Source organism: Aulonocara sp. 'chitande type north' Nkhata Bay, linkage group LG4 (assembly GCF_057382095.1).
Source record: "Aulonocara sp. 'chitande type north' Nkhata Bay isolate Kocher_YH1m ecotype deep benthic linkage group LG4, A_spYH_male_GT1.1, whole genome shotgun sequence".
Classification (NCBI taxonomy): Eukaryota; Metazoa; Chordata; class Actinopteri; order Cichliformes; family Cichlidae; genus Aulonocara; species Aulonocara sp. 'chitande type north' Nkhata Bay.
In genome coordinates this window covers 30,072,220-30,092,448 of record NC_141347.1, presented here as the reverse complement: position 1 = coordinate 30,092,448, position 20,229 = coordinate 30,072,220, and the positions used below count along the sequence as shown (strand labels likewise).

Genomic DNA, 20,229 nt, shown 5'->3' with positions numbered 1-20,229 from the left:
CATGTTATACTCCGGATGTGAGTGCAAAAGTACACATGCATGTACACACATTATGGTATTGTATTCTATTGTATTGTACGACTGGAAATAACAGTGAAATAATGCACAAAAAAACCCATAATTGAACAGTACATATATAAAATGACTTCAGGATCCATTCAGGCAAATTTACCTCGGTTTACTCAGTGTTGCTCTTCTCATAACAATGGGTATATTGAGTCAGCACTGTCAGTCTGGCAGTGCCCCCCTTCCCGCCGTGACTGAAAATGACTTTCAACAGCTTGATCGAATTAATTGGCTTGACTGTTGGGCAGGGAAGGATAGCTAGACCATTAGCTATTGAAAGAGAAAAGATTGACAAGTGCGTTGTTTCACTGAAATAAATGAGAGGGAGGACAGTGGCTGAAGGCAGAGTGAAGGGTACACAAAGAAAACAGGCCTTAGATGAGGACAAAAGAATAGACTTTGCAAAAATGAGCCTGCTTTGTTTCCACTCCTTGGCAGGAATCAAATGTTTTGCTGTGCTCCATCTTGTGAAGCATGACTCCCTCTTCTCCTTAGACACAAAACCTATCATTTGGACATTTGTGGACAGAAGAAAGAAAAGCGGCTTCACCAAAGACAGGAATAGACATTTTGAGGGATGTGGGGAAATTGGGGTGTGGTGGCAGCATGAAAAGCATTCAGCATGGAAAATTTATTTTCCAATAGTAGAAAACGCATGGTACTACATTCATTCATGCTCTGGGGATAGTATGTTATTACTGTGATAGTCAAATCCAAGAAAAAGCAAAACAATCAATGCTTTTATGATGTTGCTAATCATATGGATCGTTCCTAAATAATTCCCTGTGTTAACCATAAGGAATATTAGAGACCAGTGAGGCTGTGGCCAAGCTGTAGCACCGTGGATGCCACGCTGCCGTATAGCTGCTTGTGTCAGGGTTACTTTGAGGGCAGGGCAGAGGTGTGGAACTCATTCTAATTGGATCTGTCAAAACTCGCTATCAGTTAATGTAGTGCTTCTATTAAGCAAAGCTGCAGCCCATGACCTGCAGCACTCCGAGCATGATCAATGGTTCCATTTATTATTTTGCTCCTGTTGTCGCTGTTATTGGTGGTGATGATGATGATGCTGTCATTAATGATGCTCATTCAAAATGCCTGTTACATTTTGTCTGCGACTGATTCCATTATTTACATACTGCCGTCATGCAAGTAGCAATGCTAAACCCACCACCTTTCTTTTCTTGCATAGAAAGCAGTTTGCAAAGATAAAAGTCTCAGATTTACTGTTAAACATTTGCAATAAGTTTCTTTAAAATAACTTCTATGTGATTTTGGACAGCATCTTAGTTTTATAGTACTAAAAACTGAACAGTTCCTTACATTGCTCACTTTATCTTCTGCTTCTGCCCCTTCAATAATTCTAGCGTCTTACCCTGCAGTTACAGTAAGTCACTCTGGAAACGAGAACAATTCAAATAAACCAGTCTAAGATTTGCAGAAGTATCCTCTCTCCCTTGACTGTCTCAGATGGAAGAAAGGGATCAATACCTCAATTCGCCAGAGTAAATCTATAGAAATCCTTTTATGCTACATGAGCCCTGTACTTTTCTGTGGCTATACTTGCACACAGAAACAAGGTTTTTCCATAGCTTTGATTGCACTGCTTGGGGACTTGAAAAGTGTTTATAAGCCATCCCTGTAAGCATGTTGTGTTGTCTCATTCGGTTCATATCAGATTATTCCCATCAGAGCTTGTCCCGTGTCTTGGCAAGGTTACAGATGATGAATGACTTCACTTTCAGTTCGTTTTTCATCTTGAGGACATATGCTGCCGTTCCTCCTGACTAATTCAACCCCTGACTTTTCTATACTCTATGCAGGTATTCATATAGCTCTTTTTTTCTACCTTAATTGGAATCTCTCTATATTATTGTACATTTTCTGCCTCTTTCTGTCACATGCATAGTTTTCTGCAAGACTTTTCAGGCAGTTTTTTGTGTTGGTTTTGCTTTTTTGTCATTGTTTTCTCGCTGCTTATCTGAGCCCAGGCATCTTCATAATAAAGACTGGTTTGTATAAATGTTTTTTTCAGTTCTACGCATCTGCACATAATGTGTCTGTGTGCATATTTAGGCCTCATATAATAAGAAATAAACAAACATTTAGAAATACTGAGAAACTACATTGAGACACAACATCTGCAAATTGGTTGTTTCTGCAACAGCCAATTTAGATGATCAATGTTCTAAATATTTTCTTAGAAATTAATGAACCACTGGAATACCATACGATACCATAAATTATTGTCAAATTGCCATTTGTTGTAGAACAATCAATCTGAAAGCACAAGACGTTGAATCAAAAATGACAAAACCAGATTACATCACGAGGGGAAAAAAGTCATATTTGAGAAACTGCTTGTTTTTTACTTGATGAATTAATAACATGATAGAAAGTAAGGCTCTAGGTAGCAATTATAATTTATTATTATACAACTGAATATCCCCTTGTTATTTATTTGATTAATCATCAAATGATTCAGTTAATGAAGATTCAAAAATGGTGGAAAAATATATTGTTTTTTAGAGGGCAAACATGTCTCTGACTCACTGGAAATCGAAACATATATTACACAAACACAGGGCTCAACCAAGACAATATTAAAAATGTAAAAAGTGAGTCTCTGAAGGATTCTTTGCTTTTAAATATTTCAACAATTAACTAATAGTCATTCATTTTCCCACTGGACTCATTTAATATGGAACCAATATTTTGTTATAGTTAAAGGCGTTCAAATTAAAATATTCAATTAGCCCTTTCATCCTTCATCACCCCCAAAGAAATACATTTTTGTACACATTTAAACAGGACCACACTCAATCATCCTGCAATCATCAGCATAGACATGAGTAAAAAGAAACAAAACAAAAGAGAAAAACAAAAAAAACCCCACAGTGTGCTTTCATATGAATCCGCAATAATCTTCACTAGTCTGAATGAGTCAAAGCGACTCAACGTGGATTAATAACAAGGATTAGTGAGACATAAACTGCAGCAGAGGCAAAAGAAAAAGGGACAGAACGACATATTTATTTGAGTCTAAATCTACAAGTATACAGTTGTGGTCAGAGGTCTACATACACTCAGTGGATATCACAGCAATTTGGGCTTTTAGTGATTTCTGTGAACTGTTCTTCTTCCGGCGAGGAATAGTTTTACAGTACTAATGAGTGGGGGAAAAGGAATTCGGTGCACAAATTTGTGTTTAATATGAATTTTATCTAATCCACAAAGTAGTATATGTATAATGTATAATGTTGACCAAGTATTGAATAGGAAATGGATAGGATAGTATTGAATAGGAAACTTGTGGTCCCCATTAAAAGATATGTGTAGTACAATCATTCCACTCTGGAAAAACAGTTCAAAGAATTCGTTAAAAGGTTTTTATGCTGGAGCTGTAGAAGCATTAAATGCTGCAATAACAATATCCACATGAATGTGCTCCGTGCCATAAATGGTGTGTGCAATTTCAGATTGTATGTTATAAGTATTTATATAGTTTATAGCTTTATATTGTTTTTGTGATGAAGATTGCATTTAATTTAATTATATATGTTAAAGTTTATAAATACAAAACAGATATTCTCTTTTCTTCTAAAAGCTCAAAACTATACCGTGACATTCGCGGCCAGGTTGAGTGTTTATAAAAAAATCTGACCACAACTAGGTCTACATACAGTGTAATCAGTAATTATATAACATTTCATAACTCTCGAGTAATTTTGCTGCTGCTTTGATATCCTGCTTTATGGACCAAAAGGCAGCTGTGCTTGTTTTGTCTTTTTAAGAGTTTATTTTTTGCCAGTAAAACAGCTGAACCATCTGCAGAGTTTAGGGGCATCAAAGGTCCTGATGAAGCACTTATGGGGAGTTCATCTTTGAGATTCTAGTAATCAAGCAGGCAGTTCTATCACAAGGAAAGCAGAAGAAAGAAACAAGACAGCGAGGAGCAGACAAAAGCTCAGGCAGAAAGAGGCAGACAGTAAAGACAAGCACCTCTTTTAAGCTGCTCCATAATAAAGCATGAAATAGGCTGGTTAAGTCGTGGCTCTGGCACGGACACTAGTCCACTTCAGAGAGCTACATCCTCAATCAAAGAAGAAATGCAACAACAAAGATGTACTCTGTGCACAGTATAATTGCTTTCATGTCCACAAAAACAGAAGCATCTGGGTGTTAAACAAATTGAATGCGTCGAAATTGTAGTTGTGCATAAAATTTAACACCCACACTCCCTCCAAATCAAAAGAATCCAGCAAAGTGGACTGCAATGCACTGACCTGAACTACAAATAAGACAAAATACAGACAGACACTGAAAATCTCAAGGCCGAGCTTGTCAGTAAAGGTAACCCGAGCCGTTATGTTGCCATGAGAATAGGGACAGTGAAGTCCTATCACCTCTACAAGAAGGTCGACAAGCAACACAGCAACCTCTCAGGTGGCAAGAGTGGCTGCCTGACAAGTAGGCTGGCCCCGAGGAAAAGCCCATCTCGGTGACAGCTTCACTTTACCCTAGGAGATATTTGTGTCTGTCTGTGTCCTGTGTGGGAGTCCTGGAGTGAGTATGTCTGACAGCTACACAGGAAAAAAACACTATTGTGTTGAACCGTTGACATCATGAATGTATTGGTTGTTTAGACCAGTTTGGCACTAGTCTAAAAGCTGTGAATTTAATGTACAGGCAGAAAACCGACCCATCAAGCAACTGATGCACTTTAAAGATTCCATTCATATTGAAGCAGAGGCTTAAAAATCAACTGCTGAATAGCAGAATTTATAATAATAATAATAATTCTCCTCAAAATACATTTCGCTATTGCACAGAAAAATAAAGTAATTGAGAAATTAAGCTGAACTTTAACCAGATGAGACATGTGTACTCAATTGCTACAGAGCATCTACAAGTTTGTCCTCCCCTGAGAGGCTATTCATCCGCACTCAGAGCAACCTTAAGAAGCCAGCGCCTGGAAAGAACAAGGTCAGTATGTCATAATGAAATGCAAGTAATACCAACAGGCTGATAAGCATTAAATGAAAAAAGCTCATTTTGTGGTTGAAAAAAAAGAGATGCCAATTTGTAATTAGGCTAAATTAAAAAACACTTACAACATGCAGCTGAATCAGAAGAAAGGAACAGAGCAGTGCACCACAGTTTGCAGAAGCATCAGTATGGTTGACTGTCCTTCGTAGCTTAAAAAGTTGCTAATTAGGTCAAATTGATCCTCAGTCAAATTGAAGGAGGCACTCAAGATTCATATTACCTGGCTGCCTGTAAGACAAATCTCTTCCTTCTCACCAAGAGGGTGAACACTGAGCCCCCATCTTTTAATTTTCATCTATTAGTACCACCATTTTTTCCTAGATTAATCATTATTTGAATTTTGAAAACAAAACAAAACAAGGGGACAACGTTGGCTCACACAGTTACATGGATAATTAAACATAGATCTGGGGGGGAAGTGTGCACACAAAATGTAAATAATAAATGCCCATCATTATTATTATTATGCATGACAAAATCACTGCAACTCTTAATATTGTTGAAAAATTAAATCTTGTTCAAAAAAGGCTAAACCCACGCTGATGTGAAAACAAGCATGTTCTGTTGGTGAACTTGTCTAATTAAAATTCACATTACAGTTCAGCTCCAACGCAGACTGTGAGTTTCCATGTCTCCAATGTCTCAAAAGACAGAATGTCCCCAGTGCCGCTTTCAAAACACGAGGATACGTTCTGTCTTGCTTGTACTTACAGATGTGTATGCCATAAAAACTAATGATTCTATTGTGTGTCTTAAAGGATTCCCTATATCGTACAAACAAATCTACACTGCATTTGTGTATGTAATCTCTGTGTATGTACACCTACCTATGTAATCATTCATTGCTCAACTACTCCAACTTGCTTTAATTTCAGAAGACACCTAATTGCAATTAAGATGCATGGGGTGTTGAGCTGGGAAGTAAAAGGAAGTAATCAGTGCTGATTATAGAGCCAGAGCCTGATCAGAGTAAATCATATACTGACTGTACGTCTCCTCTGTGCCCGCCTGAATCGGAGTCGGGAATGAGACGGAACAGAGCCTGTTTTTAGTGTGATTATGTCCATGGCAGCACTACAGACTCCAGCTCGCTGCCAGATTTGAAAGGATTATGCCGCGTGTGACACCATGAGGTTGACCTAATCTTGTGGAGAGACACACAAAGATAATTTATGGGTCACATCGGACATGAATCTGTCCAATATGTTTTCCAGCTTTTAAATTTATAGTTTCCCCACCAGTCTCTTTAGTTTCAGTTTATGGGTTTGTTTTGCAAACTGTTCTATATAAAACACAAAGTGCTGCTTATGTATGTGGAGTTTGATTTGTGTATGTAAACACAGGAGCTTAACGAAACTCCAAGTCTAGCTGTCTAGGTCTGCATTCTGAGTGCTGCCAAAATGTGAGGGTTCTGAAAAACTGGTAAAGACATTATGCAACTAAATGTATTTTTTGAATTCTGTATGTTTAAATGAAAATTTGCAAGTATAATAAATCACTTCCCCTGTTTATTTGATATTAAATGATCCAAGCTGAAATGCATTAGCACATATTGATCTAGCGATGCAGAAGAAGCATGGTGATCTGAAACAGTCAAAACATTTCATGGCAGCATTCAGGTTATAGTTTAAATATGTAAACAGACGGTCTTTGAGGACGGTGTTTTTAAGTACCACCTTTTCATATAATGCTTTTTCTTGTACATCAGTTGACTGAAAAGAGTGCACAATATTTGCTTTGCTATGCTCCACACATACATCAGGAGACTATACCATCTCAATGTAGTCGCTAATGAGAAACTTCACTGAAACATTTGGGGAATGAATGCCTTGCTCAAGGGTTTTGACAAGTTTGACTGTGAGTAGAGTCATACATTCATTCTTTCTCAGCCTTATCTTTACTTTATCCATGTATTCAGACTCACTTCTATTACATCAGAGCCCCGGGCCATAGAGGGCCAATTTTTTAGTGTGAAAATCCACATGGAAAGCTTCAATCCTGGCTTTAGTCACACCATTTGTTAGCAGTAATGAGGGCAGATGAGAACTGTAGCGTTTTGCAGATTGTGAACATTGGCTATCCAACAGTGACACCTACTGGCTAATAAAGTCAAAATTAATCATTTCAAAAGACATGTCTGATTTTATTTGATATTAATTAATGTAACATTAATTCATATTAAACACACAAAAAGGGATTTAGACTTAGTAGACAATTTCTTAACATTAGGATAAGTATTTATATAAATGTCAGATGATCACTGTACTCCCACTTACATAATTCAAACACACATTGGTAATATTACATCTAAACTAATTGTAAAATAGCTAAAAATTCATGTAAAATGAATCTTTTCTTAATGACATGTCAAATGCTCATGGTTCATGTTCTTTGCTTCTGTACTTGACTTGAGATGTGAATGAGGAAATACTCTATGTACAAAACAAATGCAAATAATTACAAGCATGATTGGTGCATTAAAGGTTTTGGCACGCAGGGCTCGCAGAACAAAGACTTAACATCTGTGGAGCAAATCTGTGAAAAGAAACTCGAGAATAGGAAAACCCACACAGAGCTCTCTTATTGATGTCTTAATCGAGCAAGAAATTTTCCTGGCAGTACTCTTTAAAGTTGAACTCCTCAACAGTGAAAGGTACATCCTTCCACTTCTTCACTGGGAGCCGCTCTTGACCAGGGCTCTCCAGAACAAAGTTCTTAATGGCTAGATTTGGCAGTATGGCACACTTCTTGTACTTTATCTCGAATCCCCATTTCTGTAAATTTACACAAGAACAACACTCAGAATCCAACACGAGCATGAACGTAACATTATGTTTTGTTTTTATTTGAAGAGGGTACCTCGCTGCATATTTTACAGCCGATTGTACACCCAGGCTCCCAGTCCTCAAAGCTTCTTTTTAGAGTCAGTTGGTCTCCAAATGTATAGTGTTTCCTGAGGACAAACCAAAAGAAAAGATATTTTATTTTGTCCCCAACATGCTTTTGCGTTAACTCTTAGATCAGAACATATTTAACTCACTTAAAGTCAGGGTTGACGTTGACGTACATGTTCTCAACTAGCTTGATGTCACTGCCAGAAGCCACAGGGGTAAAACAGCTTCGACACAAGAGCTGGATACTGGAAGCAGTGTTACGACTCCTCTTCTTTGCTTGGCGCCTCTGTTCAATTTTGGTGCAAGTGACTACCATCTCTTGAAGCTGAGTAATCTGGAGACAAGGAAGAATGGAAGGTGATGTTAATACCACGGGGCTGTGAAATGTATTAAGGACTGGTAGAGTATATACGCTCACCTTTGTGCAAAAGTCTTGAGGGGTCATAGTTTGCACACGGTCAATGGCTTGTCCAGTCAGCTCCTCCAGATATTCATTGATGCGCTCTCGGCGATCTTCACGCCCGCCTGCTTGGGCTACGACTGCATACTGACTGTTTTCTGCTCGTGCACGTCCACTGGCCTGCTGCTGGGCGATCTCATTAGTAAGGAGTCCGTAGCGCACCACCAGGTTGCATTCAGGTATATCAAGACCTTCTTCGGCCACACTGGTAGAGATCAGGAGGTTCAGAGAACCCATACGGAAACTCCTGATTGTTTCTGCCCGTTCATTCTGTAAGAAATATGCAAATAAAAGCAAGGAAACATGCAGAAATGTCCATAGAGATGTTACTGAATGTGACTGACTCAAAGCTCATAGGCGAAGACTGTATATCATCATACCTGTGTCATGTAGGTGTTGCCATTACCAGCGCCGATGAGGATGTCTGCCTTGATGCCAGCTTCCTGCAATGCCCTGTTTTTGAGGACCCAGTCTTTCAGGCAGTGGGTGCTTTTACGAGTTTTACTGAAGATGATTGCCCTTGATGGGACACCTGACCCAAACTGTTGTAACAGAGTGCTCTGAAGTTCATCCATCTTTGGGTTATCAAAGCGAGAATCCATAGCAAGGTTCTTTAGCTCCACCTGATTCTCTGTGTGCCACAAAATAGTGACGCAAGTGATGGTTATATTTGCTGAAACCATGAAAATGTGGATTATAATGAAAATATGAGGACTCTCACCTTCAAAAAGTTCCAACAGGAAGGTGTCTGTCCCATCAATGGGATTGGTTCTCTTTTTGGAGTAATACTCCTCTAAGGAGCGATAAGCATCAATCATCCGTAAGGTGTCATTGATGAGGAGGGCATCATTATATTGCCTTAGGTGTAACGCACATTGTGCAAGCAGCCTGTTTTTCTCCTGTACGCCTGGTCAAAGAAACAGATGTAAGCAGAAGCATTGTTTCATCTAAAGATTTACTTACTCTAATTAATTCTATGAAAAAATATGCTCAAAACAAAATCACGTTACAAGGTTAAAAACTAAGTCTGTACCTCGGTGCTCTAGATTCACCACATCTGCCTCATATTCTTGTGTTCCGCACTCTTTAAGTCTGAAGTCTGGGGGAAGGTTCATGTGACTGTGGATGCTGTTCATCATCGATATCAGATGATCACGAAACGGATCCTCAAAGAAAAACACGTGTTTGTGTTTACTAGCAGATACTGTTTTTCAACAAGTGGTTGTTGTCCTGAGGCCAGCATTTGTATGATACCTCTGGGACAGCAACTGCTTCAGCCAATAACATAATATTATATTAAATATAAAAAAATGTTTACAGTCTGATACTACAGGGTTATTTTTTATTATATATTAAAATGTGCATTTGCTTCTTAGTTTAGTATTTTTCCATGATTTGTTTAAGATATCTAAACTTAATATGTGTGTGATAGCTAAGGGTCTCTGCTACAATGCAAGTTCAGCATACCCATGATAGCTTAACTGGTTTCACTAACTAACGTCAGTGGTAAAGCAAATGTGTTAAACAGGCCATTAAGTCAAACCTGAGTTTCCCAATGTAAAAGCATTTTCATGGGAAAGGCATGTTGTTGGCAACATGTGAGCAGTCAAAAACACAAACAGGTTTACAAGCAGCACAGTGAATTATTTCACAAAGAAAGGGAAAGTGGTAAAGCTCTGTCACTAAAACACTGGAAGATCTGATAGATTATTTCTTTTTTTTTCTTTAGATGTGCACTAGAAAACTTTACCATCATTTTTTTTCTAAATGAGCAAGTAAAAAATACATACAAAAACATTCAAATTTAGAGTTATCTTGCAATTTTCATATAAGATCAACAAGGTTAACAAGTGCTCTGTTTGTGTTTCATGCCAAGAGGTGATGTTAGGAATGGGAATAGAAACAAAGATAATAAGGGAAAAACATAAACTTTATAGAAGGATACGAAATATTTATCCCATATCTGGCAATTTCTTTTTTATTACAGCAAATGAAAACCTGCTTCTAGTGCTACTGTCACAAAAACAACAACAACAACAACAACAACAACAATAACAGCAACAACGTGTTGTTTTTATAAATACAAGAAAATTGTAATTTTCGTATTTCAAATAAATAAAAACAGGTATAAAAATATGCTTACTTTAAGTCTTTCTTTTACAATTTTGAAGCTTTTTCTGGGTTTGGGCACCACTTCCTTCAGTTCAGATGCATATTCTTTAGCTGAAACTATGACTGAGTCCAAGTTGGCACAAATCTGAAAGGAGGAGCATTTTCAAGCAAAGCCAGCTAATTAAATAGAGATAAATTATATAAAAAGCTCAAATAAAAAATGAATCCCTGACCTCCAGTACATGCTCCACAGCCTTGTCCAGGGTCTTTGCGCCTCCTGTTCCTGGAGATGCTGTGAGGCCCAAGATCTGTGGTAGTGGTTTTTCTCCCTTCAACTTTTTCTCCACATAGAGTCTCATTACTTTGTTGTAGGCTTCCTCCTTGTGAGTATGGTGGCACTCATCAATTATCAGCAGAGTAATATCTGTAGAAAATCCTCAAGTCAGTTCATTTCAGCATAAAAGCATAATCAGACATGTTTAAGCTCACTTTGACTCACCTGAGAGCTCGACATGTCTTGCTTCCTCTTTGTTAATCAGAGCGTTGTACAAGATCTGCGCTGTGCAGATGACTACTTGTGACTGCTTCACCACTAACCCAAAAAAGTCCTTTTCCTTATTCTCTCCACTGACTTTCTTAATAATGAAGGTACCACCCAGGTGAGGCTCAAACTCTTTGTTGTAGTGTTGGTCAACAAGATGAACCTGAATTATAGAGCACATCAAAAACATTATATTTAGTCACCTTTAGTCACAGCAGGTGTATAATAGTTTTTTTTTGTCTTAAAAATTAAATCCCCTCTTTCTGTTTTAGGTACCTTGTTTACGAGGACCATCACTTTAGCATTTGGTGTGGTCTCCAGGTGTTTTTTGGCCACATACACTGCAGCGCGGGTCTTTCCACCTCCTGTCGGTAACCATATTATGATGTTCTCTCCTTTAAGAGCCCTTTCAACCACTTCCTGCTGGTAGTTATGCAGTCCAAAATCTGACATTTCGCAGTGCCCTTTTGTTCAGTAATATTTTTGCGTGGCATAGAATACAGATACTGTAGAAAAGAAATGGACACCCAGTTGTGACTTCAAACTCTTAGCCTTAAAAGTCTGCTGGAGCAAAGCTAGTGACAAAACAAACAGAAAGAAAGTCAGCCTTCTGAACTCACCAGTGACGAAGCTCTGTGTAGTTTTGTCTCTTTTTCAGCCGTCACAAGACAGTTGCAAGCTGGTGATGTTTTCAATTTTGTTTGGACTGCCCATGTCACGTGGAAACTGGAAAATGAAACTTATCTGAACTCAGAAAGTTGGCCCTCATGAGGGAGTCTCTGGATGAACAGAAGGTGATTACTAAAATATCTACTCTTAACTCGCACTGCCTATTGTTTTTAGTTTTGCTTTCCTCATGTAACAAACAGCTTGTTAGTGTTGCAAAAAAAAAAAATCCCCTTGTCTGTTTTAATGTCAGCTCACGTAACTTGATCTCTACCCTCTGGCAAAAGAGCTTCAGCAGTATTTGGTTTCAGTTTCCTTTCATTGTGTTACAGTCAAATTCTTCATCTTTACAATGTAGTCTAAATGTTTATAGATCTAAACCATAAAAAACTAATTTCAGCTGTTAGTTGACAATGACATTTTCTAAAGACTGAGCTCAAATGAAACATCTAAATTTGAGATAATCAATGTATGCACAATATCATATTTTTGTAAACTAATTTGTAGTATTACATCTAAGTGCACTTTAAAATGACTACAATGGTTCATGGAAGTTCATCTTTTTGATTACATAAAGTGTACACGATGGTTAAGGTTCATGTTACAGGAGGAGATGGTTTTATCATTTGCTTCTGTGCTGGACTTGAGAGGAAAGTGAAGAACTCCTTACAACAACATGCAAAGGGGATGATACAATGGCCGTGGTCTGGGTTCATTCAAACGTCCAGCTGCAAAATGATTAACTTGCATTTTCTTAATGAAAATAGGCTCACAAACTCCAGTAGATTGCAAAAGAAAACCCCCTTTCCTCCCTTACAGGGGTCTCAATTGTGAGAACGTCATGATGTTAATAAATATTTATTTCTCTTTCAATGTTTTCCTTCCACCCTGAATCTCCAAAGAAAAATACATAGTCACTGTGGATAGGGTCTTCTTGTACGTTATCCTATTCCTGTGTATTTACATAAGAACAACACAATCCCTAACTATGGATCTATTTGTACTAGGGCTGCAACAGAAGACTATTTTGGTAGTCGACTAATCTGCCAATTTTTCTTTGATTAGTCAACGAGTATTTCAATAACTCTTATCTTCGCTTCCTGTAGGCAAACCTGTTCTAGGGTATCTCACCTGCTCAGGTGATTAGCTAGCATATCCTGAGAAGTTTCCGGTAAGCTAACATAAACATGAACATAAACATTACTGTACAAGCATTAACATGGAATTACTGTACAAACCTTAACATAAACACGGTCAACGCAACGCACTAGCTCTCTCAAACTGACTCATTCAGAGTTGACGTCACAGCTCCAGGGTGCTTCCTGTAACTGCGGTCAAGTGAGCCCTCACACACGAAGTCAGGTCAAGCTAGCCGCACCGCCAGCCGCACCTACAATCGTATTGCACTTTTCTTCCGTATATTACGGTACGGGTGCCGACTGGCTTAGAAGCGCTTCTGGATACTTGCATTTTTCCTTTTCTCAATTCTCAAGTACGCGAGTCCGTTCTCATTTTAGACTGCAGGACCAGCAGCTGGTGCTGTGTACAAGTATGGGCATCATCAGTGACAGAGATGCCAAAAGGAAGCGCAAATTCATCTGCAAGGTTAGAAGCAGCACTGGTGGGCGAAGGTCAGAGGTCACTGAACAAACGGTTCTCCATTATAGACACCCCATCACACCTGCTTCATTCCACCTTTGTAAAGCAGCATAGCTTCTTCTCCCTCTAACTGATTCAACCTTTCAGCCATGAAGTACACGTCAGGAAATCATTCCTATTGTTATGTCTGTAAAAGTGTACAATAACTCTTCGGTATGTGGCACGATCAATACAATGTCTGTGCCTTCACCTGGAGACTGGCGGTCCATCACACAAGGATTCCAGGAGCGCTGGAACTTCCCTCTCTGCTGTGGAGCTCTGGATGGGAAGCACGTCCAGAAAAAGGCCCCCCCATACATCATATAGGAGACACACACATCAATATACACTAAATATTTACTTCATTTCTTTTTTTGTGGTGCCCAAATTTATGCACCTGCTTAAATTTTCTTTAAACAATTATTGCACACTTTTTGTAAATCCAGTAAACTTCTTTTCACTTCTCAAATATCGCTGTGTGTCTCCTATATGATATATTTAACTGACATTTTTTATTGTAACAACCAACGATTTATACGGGAAAATAATGGCTATTAACAAGGTTGCCCAAACTTTTTTGCGGTGTGAACACACCATAGAATCCAGTGAAATATTCATGTCACCTTTAACAATTTTCTTGTTATAGAATTAAAAAAATACACAATATCAAAAATACAGCACAGCAGTTTAGTTGGGGATAAGGTCAGGTTGAACAAAAATATACAGTATAGTGAGAAGACAAATGTATTGTCAACTCTTACCGAATTTGTAATTCTTTTTATTATTTTTAACGTGTAGTGTAATAATTATATATTAATGTATATCATATAAATATATATATATATAGCTAATATTTCAAATCTCGAAGTGGATTAAGAAGTAAAATAGTGAAAAATGCAAGTATTCAGAAGACTGTTTCTAACCCAGTCGGCACCCGTACCGTAATATGTGTATGAAAAGTGCAACAGGATTGTATAGGTGCAGCTGGCGCCAGGGCTCACTTGATCGCAGTCTTCCTGTAGTGTACTGCAGTGTAGTATACCTTGTATTACAAAAACATATTTATTAGTAGACAGTATAATTCTGCGTCTACAAATTTTTATAGTCGACGTCATCGATTATGTCGACAAATCGTGCAGCCCAATTTGACACTAGTGTTTAAAGTATTATTAAATTATAGTATTATTATTATAGTATTATTAAACACAGTATTAAAGTCTGTGCCCTGTTTAAATTACTATATCTGATTCTACATCCAGGCGCCCAGTTCCCAAAATGTTAGAAATGTTGACGTTCACTGACCTGAGAGCACAACATGTCTTAATACCTCCTTGTTAGTCAGAGCATTGTATAAGAGCTGTGCTGTGCAGATGAAAGGCTCTGACGTCTGCACCAGTAACACAAAGAAATGCTTCTTATTGGTCTCTCCACTGACTTGGTCCAGCTCTTTGCTCTCAAACTCTTTTCTTCAGGATTGGCCAACAAGACAAACCTAAATTGTGGATTGCATTAAATAATAACTTGTCATCATCTTCAGCTAGAGAAGTTTGACATAGCCAGGCTTTCTGTCTTAGTTAAGCCAGGCTTTCTGCTTAGGGCTCTGTGTGCACTCAGAGGAAATAAAGCATTTGATGGATCATTTTACACTTCTTCTGCACAAAAATGACAGATTTGACAGATGCCTAGTTCAGAGACACTAGGAGTCAGTCAAATAAAGATGTATAAAGAATATTTACAGCTAAAGCCAGCACTGGTGTTGCAAATAAGTCAAGAGAGCTGCAGACAATCAGTAATAATTTGAATTAATGAGTTTATAGATTTATTTTACAACTCAGTAATAAATTACATCTAAACTTAAGCTCTAAAATAGATCTAATAAAGATTCAGTGTTCAGACCTGATACTATCCCACTGCTTATTGAAGGTTAAATGCCTCATCCGTGGCCAGATCACAGCAAAATATATATTTTTTGACTTATCCTTGGGAATAAGTCTGCTTTAAACAGACTTTATAATTGTAAAACATGTATGCCTTACTCCAGTGTGACAAATTGCAATTTGAAATAATCATATCTCTAATGTAGATCAGTTATATGGTGTTAAACCACAACAGTTAAAATACATAACTATGTATTGATCCAGTAATACTGAGGGTGCATCCCCAGATGTTAAAACATTACATTAAAGTCTCTGAAGTCAGCATTTTCACATATCCTTTTTTTTTTTTAATGTTTTTATGTAACAGTTTTATACAGAGATATAAACAGAAATATATATTTTTATATCCTCATCCCAGCAAATAACGTGTGTCTATTCAGTCAACTGAATGCACATCTCTTTTACAGTGGTTGCCTAGACACATCAGAAGGCTGCACAACCGTGCTCCTGACGTGGATAATACCATAATTTATAGAAACAGTTGGGGATTAAATGCCTTGCTCATGGGTCTGTCATGTTTGACTGTGGCCTGCAAGTCATTCATTCTCAGTATATTTCCACATTATCTGCAGATTCAGACATTTCCATTACATCCACATCTTTCAATGTGAAAATCCTCGTGGAAAGCTTTAATCCTGGCTTTACGAAAACATTTCTTGTGCTATCCAAGACTGACACCTACTGATTAATAAAGGCAAACTTATGAAAAATCAATCATTTCAAAAGGAGCATTTGTTTAAATTAATCAAATTTAGATTTAGTTAAAAAAAATTATATGCTACAATATAGAAAAAATAAAAAGGATGATTTCATCTGTTAGTGAACAATGATAATTCTTAAGATTAGGCTCTCATAAAACATCTGATTTAGTTACAGAAATTGTCCACAATGTCAAACTTCATACACACATCAACAGCATTACATCTGAACACATTTTAAAATAGCTAAAACAGTTCATGTTAATTAATCTCCTCTTGATGGCATGTCACATATTCATGATGTTTAAGGGTCATGTTATAGAAGAACGCAAATGAACTCAGGCACTGGGCATAAACGAAGCATTCACTAATTGCTAATTATAAACATGACTGATGCACTAAGGTTTTTAGCTGCCTCAGGCACCATGGAACAATGACCGAGCATATGTGGAGTGAATTTTTCAAGTCTGTGTTCATGCAAACATCCAACCATACAACAGTATGGTGTTCTAAAAGAAACTGGAGTCTCAAAATCAAGTAAAGTGCAGAAGAAAACCACACAGAGCTTTCTGGTTTGTGGCTCAATCAAAGAGGTCAGGGAAGTTTTCCTGGCAGTACTCTTCATAGTCAAAGTCCTCAACAGTGAAAGGTACATCTTTCCATTTCTTTACTGTTATCCTGCCTTTGGGGGTTTCCAGGGCAAAGTTCTTAATGGCTAGATTTGGCATTAAGACATGCTTTTTGTATTTTATCTCGAATCCCCATTCCTGTGAATGTGTATAAGAATAACAGTCAGATTCCAACATGAGCATGAACTGTGGATCTATTTAGATACAGTATTAAACAGTGAGTTCACTGTACCTTGTCGCATTTTTTGCATCTGATTCTACACCCAGGCTCCCAGTCCTCAAAGCTCCTTTCTAGAATCACCCGCTCTGCAGCTTTGTAGTGATTCCTGAGGACAAACAAGAAGCAAAGATATTTTTATTTGGTCTCAACATACTTCTGCTTTAACTCTTAGATCAGAACATCTTTAACTCACTTAAAGTCAGGGCTGACGTTGACATATTGCGTATTGTCAACAAGTTGAATGTCACTGCCAGAAGCCACAGGGGTAAAACAGTTTCGACACAAGAACTGGATATTGGAAGCAGTATTACTCCTCCTCTTCTCCATTTTGCAGCTTTCTTCAATTTTACTAGAAATAATTGCCTTTTGTTGAAGCTCACTTAACTGGAATCACAGAGGAATGGATGATAATGTTAGTAACACTGGGCAGTGAGAGTGAGAGCAGTAAGTTATGGCTCGGTAGTGTCCTTAAACATCACCTTTAAATAAAACTCGTGGTGACTCATACGTTGCACACGGTCAATGGCTTTACCAGTCAGCTCCTCCAGATATTCATTGATGCGCTCTCTGCGATGTTCACGCCCGCCTGCTTGGGCTACGACTGCATACTGACTGTTTTTTGCTCGTGCACGTCCACTTGCCTGCTGCTGGGCGATCTCATTAGTAAGGAGTCCGTAGCGCACCACCAGGTTGCATTCAGGTATATCAAGACCTTCTTCGGCCACACTGGTGGAGATCAGGAGGTTCAGAGAACCCATACGGAAACTCCTGATTGTTTCTGCCTGTTCATTCTATAAGAAATATGCAAATAAAAGCATGGAAACATGCAGAAATGTCCATAGAGATGTTACTGAATGTGACTGACTCAAAGCTTATCGGTGAAGACTGTATATCATCATACCTGTGTCATGTAGGTGATGCCATTACCAGCACCAGTGAGGATGTCTGCCTTGATGCCAGCATCTTTCAATGCCCTGTTTTTGAGGACCCAGTCTTTCAGGCAGTGGGTGCTTTTGCGAGTTTTACTGAAGAGAATTCCTCTTGATGGGACACCTGACCCAAACTGTTGTAACAGAGTGCGTTGAAGTTCATCCATCTTTGGGTTCTCAAAGCGAGAATCCATAGCAAGGTTCCTTAGCTCCACCTGATTCTCTGTGTGCCACAAAATAGTAATATTTTTATTGGCTGAAATCATCAAACGTTGCATTATGAGCTACAAAATAAAGTTATGGTATTAACACATAACAGCAAGTGATGAAAATGTTAGGATTTTCACCTTCAAAAAGTCCCAACAAGAAGAAGTCTGTCCCATCAATGGCCTTGGTGCTCTTTGTGGAGTAATACTCCTCTAGGGAACGATAAGCATCAATCATCCTCAAGGTGTCATTGATGAGGAGGGCATCATTGTACTGCCTGAGGTGTAACGCACATTGTGCAAGCAGTCTGTTGTTGTCTCGTACTCCTGGTCAAAGAGGACAGATACAAACAGCAGTATTCTTTTATTTAAATACTGATTACCTTAACTCTCACAAAATCCGTTGTATTTACCGCTGCCATCAGCAGAAGGATTAAATGCTACGGTCTTACCTCGCTGTTCCAGAACCACCACATCTGCTTCATATTCTTGTGTTCCACACTCTCTCAGTTTGAAGTCTGGAGGAATATCCATGTAACCGTGGATAATCGTCATCATTGACTTCAGATGATCACCAAAAGGATCCTCAAAGAAAAACATGTATTTGTGGTTACTAGCAGGTCCCAATTTTTGCCAGGTGGCTGTCATCCCAGGGCAAAAAATGCCTCAGACAGTCAGTCAGTGATGTGACACCCAAGAGCCCTTTAAGCACAGGCAAAATTAAAAGGAAATTTTTGAAAATCTTTATTTTAGATTCTGCTACTACAGATATATTTGACTCTTATATTAGCATTTTTCCAAGGTGGAATTAAATTAACACTAGTCTTGGGAGTGGCAATAAAAGTATTTGTGGTCTTTTCTGAGGTGAACTAGTAGATGAGGCTTTTACCCATTAGTCTCTCAGTGCATTTGTTCATGTTACAAGAAAATGCAGTTTTTCAAAATCCATCAGTTTTTTGTTTTTTTTTTAATATCTGCTTACTCTATCTCTCATGTTGACAATGTTGAAGGTTTTTCTGGGTCTGGGCACCACTTCCTTCAGTTCAGGAGCATACTGTTTAGTTGAAACTATGGCTGAATCCAAGTTGGCACAAATCTGAAAGGAGGAGCATTTTCAAGCAAAGCCAGCTAATTAAATAGAGATAAATTATATAAAAAGCTCAAATAAAAAATGAATCCCTGACCTCCAGTACATGCTCCACAGCCTTTTCCAGTGCCTTTGCGCCTCCTGTCCCTGGGGATGCTGTGAGGCCCAAGATCTGTGGCAGTGGTTTTTCTCCCTTCAGCTTCTTCTCCACATAAAGTCTCATTACTTTGTTGTAGACAGACTCCTTGTGAGTATGGTGGCACTCATCAATTATCAGCAGAGTAATATCTGTAGAAAATCCTCAAGTCAGTTCATTTCAGCATAACAGCATAATCAGACATGTTTAAGCTCACTTTGACTCACCTGAGAGCTCAACATGTCTTGCTTCCTCCTTGTTAATCAGAGCATTGTACAAGATCTGTGCTGTGCAGATGACCACATCTGACTCTTGCACCACTAACCCAAAAAAGTCCTTTTCATCACTCTCTCCGCTCACTTTCCTAACAGCATAGCGTAGACCCAGGTGAGGCTCAAACTCTTTGTTGTAGTGTTGGTCAACAAGATGAACCTGAATAATAGAACACATCAAAAACATTATATGAAGTCATCTTCTTATACCAGTTTTACGATGGTTTTTATTGCCCTTTTTCTGTTTTAGGTACCTTGTTTACGAGAACCATCACTTTAGCATTTGGTGTGGTCTCCAGGTGTTTTTTGGCCACATACACTGCAGCGCGGGTCTTTCCACCTCCCGTCGGTAACCATATTATGATGTTCTCTCGTTTAAGAGCCCTTTCAACCACTTCCTGCTGGTAGGTATATAGTCCAAAATCTGACATTTTCCAGTGTCTTTTTGTCCAATAATACTTTAGAATGGCATAGATTTCAGATACTGTAGAAAAGAAATGGACACCACATTGCAATTTGAAGGCTTAAACGTCTGTAGGACTAAAGCTGGTGACAAAACAAGCAAGCATTCTGAGAGGCATAGTGAATAGAAACACTTGATATCATTTATATATGAAGAAAATGTAATTTTAACTCACCAGTCAGTGCTGACAGAGCTCTGTGTTGTTCTGCTTCTTTCCTCTTCCGCT

General features: G+C 38.4%; 2 protein-coding genes across 5 annotated transcripts; both read right to left on the bottom strand.

The window, feature by feature from the left end:
- Nucleotides 1–6,621: 6,621 nt before the first annotated feature.
- Nucleotides 6,622–13,175, bottom strand: LOC147332945 (ATP-dependent RNA helicase DHX58-like). 4 transcript variants are annotated; one of them, XM_086289775.1, is made up of 13 exons: nucleotides 13,027–13,174; nucleotides 11,743–11,901; nucleotides 11,399–11,628; nucleotides 11,081–11,285; nucleotides 10,815–11,005; nucleotides 10,613–10,726; nucleotides 9,503–9,635; nucleotides 9,191–9,376; nucleotides 8,850–9,100; nucleotides 8,428–8,739; nucleotides 8,156–8,343; nucleotides 7,975–8,068; nucleotides 6,622–7,889 (listed from the first exon to the last, which is right to left on the bottom strand). In XM_086289775.1, exons 3-13 carry the CDS (start codon nucleotides 11,573–11,575, stop codon nucleotides 7,707–7,709), a joined length of 2,034 nt encoding a protein of 677 aa, XP_086145901.1. In that variant the 5' UTR covers nucleotides 11,576–11,628; nucleotides 11,743–11,901; nucleotides 13,027–13,174; the 3' UTR covers nucleotides 6,622–7,706. The 4 variants fall into 4 exon arrangements, with proteins under 4 accessions (XP_086145901.1, XP_086145902.1, XP_086145904.1 ...); XM_086289776.1 differs by having other exon boundaries at nucleotides 11,743–11,848; nucleotides 13,027–13,173; XM_086289778.1 differs by having other exon boundaries at nucleotides 8,183–8,343; nucleotides 11,743–13,175.
- A 2,114-nt stretch (nucleotides 13,176–15,289) lies between these two features.
- On the bottom strand, nucleotides 15,290–20,229 carry dhx58 (DEXH (Asp-Glu-X-His) box polypeptide 58). Its single transcript, XM_086289774.1, has 12 exons — nucleotides 20,179–20,229; nucleotides 19,795–20,024; nucleotides 19,496–19,700; nucleotides 19,230–19,420; nucleotides 19,028–19,141; nucleotides 18,498–18,630; nucleotides 18,187–18,372; nucleotides 17,812–18,062; nucleotides 17,390–17,701; nucleotides 17,104–17,294; nucleotides 16,923–17,016; nucleotides 15,290–16,828 (listed from the first exon to the last, which is right to left on the bottom strand). The coding sequence occupies exons 2-12, from the start codon at nucleotides 19,969–19,971 to the stop codon at nucleotides 16,643–16,645; spliced, it is 2,040 nt and encodes a 679-aa protein (XP_086145900.1). The 5' UTR covers nucleotides 19,972–20,024; nucleotides 20,179–20,229; the 3' UTR covers nucleotides 15,290–16,642.

Coding starts and splice junctions, on each gene's coding strand:
- LOC147332945 (XM_086289775.1), bottom strand. CDS start 11,575: ATGTCAGATTTTGGACTGCATAACTACCAGCAGGAAGTGGTTGAAAGG. Junction 11,006..11,080: donor AAGACATGTCGAGCTCTCAG/GTGAGTCAAAGT, acceptor GATTTTCTACAG/ATATTACTCTGCTGATAATT. Junction 7,890..7,974: donor GCTGTAAAATATGCAGCGAG/GTACCCTCTTCA, acceptor GTAAATTTACAG/AAATGGGGATTCGAGATAAA.
- dhx58 (XM_086289774.1), bottom strand. CDS start 19,971: ATGTCAGATTTTGGACTATATACCTACCAGCAGGAAGTGGTTGAAAGG. Junction 17,702..17,811: donor GCATCACCTACATGACACAG/GTATGATGATAT, acceptor TATTTCTTATAG/AATGAACAGGCAGAAACAAT. Junction 17,295..17,389: donor ACCACGAGTTTTATTTAAAG/GTGATGTTTAAG, acceptor CTGTGATTCCAG/TTAAGTGAGCTTCAACAAAA.